The sequence below is a fragment of the Zea mays genome, chromosome 8 (genome assembly GCF_902167145.1).
Source record: "Zea mays cultivar B73 chromosome 8, Zm-B73-REFERENCE-NAM-5.0, whole genome shotgun sequence".
NCBI classification, from domain to species: Eukaryota; Viridiplantae; Streptophyta; class Magnoliopsida; order Poales; family Poaceae; genus Zea; species Zea mays.
This window is the reverse complement of record NC_050103.1, coordinates 75,192,462-75,201,358: the sequence shown is the minus strand read 5'-3', so window position 1 is coordinate 75,201,358 and position 8,897 is coordinate 75,192,462. Positions and strand designations below refer to the sequence as shown.

General features: G+C 44.9%; 1 protein-coding gene and 1 pseudogene across 1 annotated transcript; both read left to right on the top strand.

The window, feature by feature from the left end:
• Positions 1–7,092: 7,092 nt before the first annotated feature.
• On the top strand, positions 7,093–7,639 carry LOC103632179 (protein TIFY 10b-like). The gene is made up of 2 exons (XM_008654006.2): positions 7,093–7,213; positions 7,452–7,639. The coding sequence occupies exons 1-2, from the start codon at positions 7,093–7,095 to the stop codon at positions 7,622–7,624; spliced, it is 294 nt and encodes a 97-aa protein (XP_008652228.1). The 3' UTR covers positions 7,625–7,639.
• A 70-nt stretch (positions 7,640–7,709) lies between these two features.
• Positions 7,710–8,223, top strand: LOC103632180 (histidine-containing phosphotransfer protein 2-like; annotated as a pseudogene).
• The last annotated feature ends 674 nt before the right edge of the window (positions 8,224–8,897 follow it).

Here is an 8,897-nt window from a genome sequence, read left to right as displayed (position 1 = left end):
AGATATAAAAGACCCCTCGGCCGAAGCAAGCCTGGTTGGTGGAAAATTTTTCACCGACATCTGGGACAATGGCGGCCGGGAAATGGCCCAAGAAATTATTCAAAAAAGCGAAAAAGGCATTCATGATGCTAGAAAAGTAGCAGAGGCTGCTAAGAAAAGCGCAGAGCCCGAAGGGCAAATAGGTATTAATTAGTGGTTTTTGATTCTTCGTTGTAATTTTTTGATTTCGAACTTGTTCATGGTTTGTAATAGTGATATATCCGTATCTTCTCTTCCCTCAGAACCTGCTGAACTATCTTCGGACCCCCACACGAAGGGGGATGACGAAATTAGACAAATGGCCGAAGCCATAATGGATAAAGTTGTTGATCAGCTTCTAAACGAAGCTGCAAAAGTAGTCTTAAGGGAAGATTAGATGCTGCTGTAAAAACATTTAGATTGTAATGCTTGTTGAGAATCATGTGTAATATTGTGTAACTTTGGATGTAATATATTAGTTGTTTATAATTCTATTCTTTACGATGCATGAAACATTAGATACATACCATTTTTGAGCCTTTGGCGAAAAAACACCTTCCCTTCTTTTCATGTTTCGTAAATAATATCTGTGTTCTCATAAAATCAGTAACCAATCCTCGTAAAATCAATAATCAATGGATCTTTCCATTTCAGAGTTTTGACGAAGATATAACTCTCCAATGGTTATTATTTGTGTTGTGTCACTGTTTCTTCAAAGCGATCTTCGAATAACAATTTTGAGACCCCCTTCTTGCATTGTTGATGCACTATGATGTATGATGTTATGGTATGCAAATGATGTAATGATGTGATGTTATGCAAAATGATATTTGTCGAAGGTCGACATCTATTTTTCACTGTAAGCCTCCCTTAGGAGCTTCTTCGCCTTTTACTTCAGCGAAATTAGTGTTTATTTTTCGCTGTAAGCCTCCCTTAGGAGCTTCTTCGCCTTTTACTTTCAACGGAATCAGCGTTTATTTTTCGCTGTAAGCTCTGCATTCCCTTCGGAACGACTTTTGAGCAGAAAACTTACACTGCGCTCCCTTAGGAACGACTTTTTACTGCTTTGAAAAGATTGCACTGCGTTCCTTAGAATTTTTTTTTGATAATTCGAAGGTCCTCCGTGCCACCATAAATTCTTATGCTTCGGCAACTCAAGCCTTTAGAGAAGATATATTTTCATATGGTAAAAAGCGAAACTGTTACAAGAGATTGAAAAACGATAAAAGACACTTAAACTTCCCATAATTGTTCCTTACTAAAAAGAAAGTAATACTGAATGCGAAAATGCGAAAAGCCACTGTCGAGGTAGGATATTTGTTAGTAAATGTGCTTCGACTCTGGCACAGTGTTATTGACTGTGCGAGCTTCGGACTCCTCTCTGAAGTCCCGCTGGAGGTGAGTGTGCTGACTCCCTTCTGGCTGCTGACCTCGTTGTGTTGGTGGTGGCGGTGGAAGCTATTGCCAAGATGATTGGGGTTGGCTTGCCGAAGCAACAGAAGCTGCAGGGTGATTGCCTACATATTCTGGAATGTAAGGCGAATGGTACGAAGCAGTATGCATGACCTGCTTCGGCTGACTCTGTTGTGCTGCAGCTTATGCTATCTCCTTTTACTTCTGTATGGTAACATGGCACATCCTGGTGGTATGGCCCTTGTCTTCACCACAGAATAGGCAGTAAATTTTTCTTGGCTGATCCCCAAATCTTCCCCCGAAGCCCCTGGCGCCTCTGCCCCTTGGCGCTGGCGGCCGGAAAGAGCTTTGCTGCTGCCCCGAAGCTTGCGAGGAGTATTGTGGCCTTTGCTGTTGACTCCCTCTATCATCAGTTTGAGTAGAATTGTGAATTGACCTGACGTGCCTCGGATGGAATCTACCTCCGAAGCCCCTGGTCATTTCAGAGAACCTGAATGCTTCCTCCCTTCTTTGGCGAAAGTCATTGTCAGCTCGAATATACTCGTCCATCTTCTGGAGCAGCTTCTCCAAAGTTTGGGGAGGCTTCCTGGCAAAGTATTGAGCTGAAGGTCCTGGCCGAAGTCCCTTAATCATGGCCTCAATGACAATTTCATTGGGCACTGTTGGCGCCTGTGCCCTCAGACGCAGGAACCTTCGGACATACGCCTGAAGGTACTCTTCGTGGTCCTGGGTGCACTGGAATAAGGCTTGAGCAGTGACCGGCTTCGTCTGAAACCCTTGGAAGCTGGTTATCAACATGTCCTTCAGCTTCTGCCATGAAGTGATTGTTCCTGGCCGAAGAGAAGAGTACCAGGTTTGTGCAACACTCTTGATGGCCATGACGAAGGACTTTGCCATGACTGCAGTATTGCCACCATACGAAGATATGGTTGCTTCATAGCTCATCAAGAATTGCTTCGGGTCTGAATGACCGTCGTACATGGGGAGCTGGGGGGCTTGTAAGACTGGGGCCATGGTGTAGCCTGTAGTTCTATTGACAAAGGAGAAGTATCATCAAAAGCAAAATTTCCATGATGGAAATCTTCATACCAGTCGTCTTCGTTGTAGAAGCCCTCCTGATGATGCTCTCTGCGCGGAGGCCTTCGGTTCTGGTCATCTTGAACAAGATGACGAACTTCTTCCGAAGCTTCATCTATCTGCCTTTGTAGGTCAGCTAGACGAGCCATCTTTTCCTTCTTTCGTTGAACCTGTTGCTGGAGCATCTCCAAGTTTTGGATTTCTTGATCCAAATCATCCTCCGGAGGCGTCGGACTGGTGGCCTTCCTCTTCTAGCTTCGGGCCTCCCTAAGAGAAAGGACATCCTGATTGGGATCCAGAGGCTGCAGAGTGGCAGCCCCTGTGGCTGAAGCTTTCTTCGGCGGCATGACAAAAAGGTGATGCTTGCCGAAGGTGTTCAAAACTCAAAAAATGGACGTGAGTTCACCAGAGGTGGGAGGTTACGGGTATACAAGTGTCTGGTCAAGACGAAGCTTGGGCGGGACGGAAGGCGATCATGACGAAGGATAAGATGATCACGAAGCTATGTGCAGGAAAGCTTCGGTATGACGGCAGAAAAGAGGAACCGACTTAAAGATGAAAAGCCAAATTAGACCTTGAAGAATTATTACAGAGTTATTGATAAATGTAAAGGGCATTAATGTAATTCTACACGGGCTGCGTCCCGCACCTATAAATAGATGAACAGTACTCCCGTACTGTTCAGGGCTGACTTGACATTTGCTTTTTGCATCACGCTTGTATCTCTACTTTTCATCAATCCAAAGGTACATTTATAATTTGTTATTACAGATTTGATAATAAAAATAAGTTGATGATAGTATTTGTATCATTGTTTGTATTTCATATATGTGTTCTTCTTCATCATCTATCGAACTTACGAAGGTCTTTTCCTTCGTAACCTTCGTCCAGAACTCATTATATCCGAAGGGACATAATGTCTTTAAGGACGATGTTGGGGACTTGTTCTCAAATGCTTTGGATTAAGAACAAGGCAACATAAAAAGTGTTAAATGTAAAAGTCCTTCGTCCTTAAAGACATTATGTCCCTTCTGATATAATGAGTTCTGGACGAAGGTTACGAAGGAAAAGACCTTCGTAAGTTCGATAGATGATGAAGAAGAACACATATATGAAATACAAACAATGATACAAATACTATCATCAACTTATTTTTATTATCAAATCTGTAATAACAAATTATAAATGTACCTTTGGATTGATGAAAAGTAGAGATACAAGTGTGATGCAAAAAAGCAAATGCCAAGTCAGCCCCGAACAGTACGAGAGTACTGTTCATCTATTTATAGGCGCGGGACGCAGCCCGTGTAGAATTACATTAATGCACTTTACATTTATCATTAACTCTGTAATAATTCTTCGAGGTCTAATTTTGCTTTTCATCTTTAAGTCGGTTCCTCTTTTCTGCTGTCATACCGAAGCTTTCCTGCACATAGCTTCGTGATCATCTTATCCTTCGTCATGATCGCCTTCCGTCCCGCCCAAGCTTCGTCTTGACCAGACACTTGTATACCCGTAACCTGATTCCGAAGATACCTGTTCACATATTTCACTTGGAAAACATTGTCAAATCATGTTTTTGAGGACCTTCGGAAGCCGAAGGCCCCCAACAGAAGGAGTAGAGTAAGTTGTGAAAATAACTCTAAAAGGACTTCCTTCTGAAGTTGCAAAGAGAATGACATTCGAAGAGCAGTTAATTAGAGAAACTTGGTTAAAGGAAACTGCAACACACTAGCACACATCTTGGTACCCACTAGAGGATCCCTACCCAATCTCGGGACGAGATTCCTTTAAGGGTGAGGGCTGTAACACCCCTGGTGTTGCTCAAATGCCCTGGCCAAAGAAACACTTTATGTCATACTCAAACTATGTGTTAAATTTGAAAGGAGACTAAAAGTTTTAGAATCATGGCTAAGCTAAGCATTAACCATAACAAGAAAGGAAGTCTACCCTTCATACAATGTTCACCCACAAACAAGATTCTAAACCCCAATTCCTCCTTAAACCCTAATCATGGTATTAAAAGGGAAAGAGTGGCCAAATGATCAAAACATACAAAGGAACCTTTACTAAAGATGAAGAGTATTAGTAAAGCTACAAAACTTAGTAAGAGAAATATTACAAAAAGGCCCCACAAAAACCCCAAATCAATTCACTAAGTAGAGAGCACACTAGAGCCCTCCATTTTCTCTCTAAGTCCCCAAAACCACCCTAATCCAATGATCAGAGGTGTTCACCCTTGTGCTGGTGCCAAAACCTTTTGGTCCAAATAACAAAAAGTGGCCAAACTACCTAAGGCACACCCTGGAAAAATTTGAACCGAAGCCAAGACCATTTGACATGATTTGACATCCATTTTGTCTCGGGGTGAACAGTGCCGACAGACCCTCGGCGCTTCGCCCACGCGCGCAGCCCTGCGCCGCGCCAACCTCGCGTCCACGCCGCGCTCGTGCCTATAAAAGCCACCCCGGTCTTGACCGTACACCCCCGCTCGCTATCAACCCCACCGGAGCGCAAGTTCACCGGCGATCGCTCTGCGCACGGCGTGCCAGCGGCCGCCCGAGACCCAACCACCGTAGACCGGTCACCCTATCCATTCTCTGCCCAGTCCGACCCTCGGGATAGCCTCTATGGACCTAGGCGAAGCTCTCTACCTCGCCGGAGACACCGGATCAACGTTGCCGGACTTCACCCGACCGCCGTCGCACGTAGACCGAGCTCCACGGTAAGCCTTTCTTCGATTCCTTGCACTGGTAGCCTCCTTAGCACCCCGTGAAGCTCCCTGTGTAGTTTAATTGAACTCTACTGCCATGAGCAGGCTGGAGCACACGCCGCCGACGAACCCGACCGCCTGCACACGTGGCCCGACCGATTCCAGCCATCACCGTCGACAAGCCGTACCTCGACGTGACCGCCAGGACCTCCCGGAGCTAATCCCGCCCCTCGCCGGACCTTCCTCGCCGTCGGTAAGCCGCGCCACCCTGTTTAATCCCCGCGGTTACTGTTTAAAGGGGGAAGGAGCTCGGGGAAAAAGAAGAAGAAGCTGAGGGGTTTTTTGAACAGTCAGTGACTCATGTGAATAGTCCCCCAGGGGTATACGTTAAAGACTTGGTTTAAGAAAAGCCCAGGGGTCTCGGTGTAAACTGGTTTTTCTTAAAACCTTTAAACATGATTCATTTAAATGTAGGCAGAGCTTGTAAAATTCATAACTTCAGTTTTATCCAACCAAATCTGGTCAAACTAATTTTGCTAGGTTCTAAATAATATGCACTACCTAGGAAAAATACCAAACACCCTAAGTATTGCAGAAAGTTTTAAAGTTTAGATTTAAATAGTAAACTGACCAAAAGCTAAATAAAGAAGGGAAAATAGCTACACTTTTAGACTGGGGTTAAGAAAAATCACAGAGGTACTTAACCACTCCCTAGCCTGTTTAAAAATAGTAAACCCCTCAGTACACCAGATTAGGGAAGGGTTTATCATTTAAATTTACTTTGGTTCAAAACTAAAGAAAATAGAAAAAGGAGTTTAAAATAAGAACCAGAGGGCAACCACATTTTTGCTAGCTTAATTTATTAACGTAGTTCACTAGAAAATTTTGTTAAGCCCTCTGTTAGTACAAAAGAAATAGACCACATTTTGTTTCATGAAAACAATGAAAACTTAGAAAAATCCTAGAAAAATAATCCTGAGGAGAACCCACCCCAACCCTTGAGATAGCTAATAATATGCTGATATGAATCTAGAAAAAATATGAGTTCTGTTGTTTGATATTTTTCAAATAACAAGTTAGTTATAAGTACCTTTTTGGCATTAAACTTTAGAAAATCACAACTAATTATGCAGTGGGTCTTTTTCTGTGATTTTTAACACAGAGCCCTATTATCACCTATGAATCTTGACAAAAATAAAATTTAGTACAGAGACCTCACCTAAATCAGAGCTATAGTGTAAAGTGTCCTTTTACCCTTACTTTTGTTAATTTTTTCACAAGAAATAACTGAATTAATTTCAACCTCAAATTTTTAGAATAACCCACAGAGGTCAATGTTTACCCACTGTAATTTTTATAACATTTTTGGAAAATGTTAACTTGCCATGATAGTTCAAAAATACTTAATAAGAAGCACAATAGGAAGAAAAATGGGAAGTTTGGGAGAACTAGATAATCTATACTACCTATTAAGACTCTAAGGGGTAGGCTACCCCATTCCTGGTTCTGCCATTCCCATTCCCATCTTCGCTTTCGTCATTCCCATATCTCTTAGTTCGTCGCTCCTCCCTCACGGAACACTCGTGCAACCTCTACTCCCATCCCCGTCGTGGTTCTCCTCTCCCAACACGTTAGCAACCGCTCCCTCCCTCCGCCGCCGCACGTATCGTCCCCCTCGCCCTGGGCCTCCCCGAAGACATCGAAGACCTTCACGCGGTCCTGCTTCCTAGCGCCTTAGCCCGTGCTCGGCTCCCGCCATCGCCGCCTCTCCTTTCCCTTCTCCTAGGGTTCCATAGCAATGCACAACACTTGTCTCACGCGAAGAATCCGCATTTGCCCTCCCCTGCACCATACCCCCGTCGGAGAGAGAGATGACGGCGTCCGCGAGGCCCAGGGAGAGGGCAACCAGCTTCGCCGTCGCGTGCAGCCTCCTCAGCCGCTTCGTCCGCCAGAACGACGTCGCGCCCTCCCAGCTAGGCCTCGGGATCAAAGGTGAGCTGCGGAATCAGGCGGCGGCGCCGGCCAGGCCTGCCCTGTTGTCTGTTGAGATCGGGATCCTTCTGGGTGCGCGGGGGTGGGGGTCGGTCCAGTTTCGATTCCTGTGGGGGACGTGTTTGTTCTGGTGCGAGATCTGGGCGGGCCCTTTGTTATATCCGGTTTGGAAACGACGTTTTCGGCCTCCGAATTCGCACTCCCTTATCCGTCTCTCTCTCTCTTTTTTCCTTCTCAGGCGAGGTCGAGCAGCAAAGGACGCCGGCGACAATTAACTTGCTCCCCGGAGCGGACGGCGAGGAGACCGAGAGGAGGAAGGAGACCATGGAGCTTTTCCCGCAGAGCGCCGGGTTCGGTGTCAAGGATCCCACTGCTGCCCCTAGGTGCGTACTGCTGCTTCACATCATGTAAATCCCATTTCGGTTTTGGTTTGTGCAACGCTTCCTATGCCACCGTCTCCCACTTCGGCCCTGGTTCCCCAAGCAAGCAAGATGCCATGGCGGCCGCCAAGCTGAGGGAGCAGCTCAACGCCCTCCTCTCCTCCATGATCACCTCGGTGAGTCTAGCCTCTTTTCTATTTCCCGTGTTGATTGGTTGAATTGGGATGACGATTTTAGTGAAACTGTTTTTTTTAATTTTGGTGTCTGTGTATATGTCGTGGTTGTCGTGTAGGGTCTGGTGTATGAATAGACAATAGTTCCAGCAGTTGAAGATGCTGTAGGAAGACAGGGGCATGCCGGGCTTTATCGCCAATGTCGTCACCCTCTTTTGTGATTGGATCATTTCCGACCTCGCCTCCCTGCTGTACACCGTCTTCATCCCTGACTAGCATTTCTGTTATTGCTGTTGCAGGCAATTCCTACCTTGTACCCTATGTAGACAGACAAGATCAATTTGACTTGATCTTGCCCCCCTCTGGGATTTGCCTTGCTTGCAGGGAGCATCTTATCATGGACTTCGATAAGGTGGACCCTTACGTGCATCAACTCAAAGGGAGTAGCGCTAGGTGATCACCCCACGTCTGAAATTAACCAAAGTATTTGTGCACTTTCCTTTTTTGTGATGCGGATTTCATCCCTCAGCTCGGTGCTAGCCGTTGGTGTGCGACTGTATGTTCCTAGATGTAGACCAGTAGACTTGCACATTTGACGACTCTGTGTACCATGTATTATGCCTTGTGCCTAGATGAGTAGAAGTGATGTTTATGCATAGCATTTGTACTATTGATGTTGTCATAGGCTAATGGCTAGGAGGATCATACAACTGTTCAACATTTCTCACTAGATTTCTGAATGTTCTTGGCACTTTCCATGTCACTATTCTCATTGTGGTTTTGTAATCTCATGATGAACACGTCTAAGACTCGAGCTGCTGTCGTTGTAGGTCGTGTTCTCAGATAACTAGACTGCTTTTACTCTGGAAGATCAACCATGTAGGGCTGGTGCATATGGGCTAAACTTATTAGTAACAGAGGTGATTCAGAGGTGTTTGAATGCACTAGAGCTAATAGTTAGTGGCTAAAATTAGTTGAGACATCCAAACACCCTAGCTAATAGTTCAACTATTAACTATTTTTGGTAAATTAGTTAATAGTTAGTTAGTTATTTGTTAGCTAGCTAAATCCACTAACAATTTTTAGCTAACTAACTATTAGTTATAGTGCATTCAAACACCCCCCTCAATC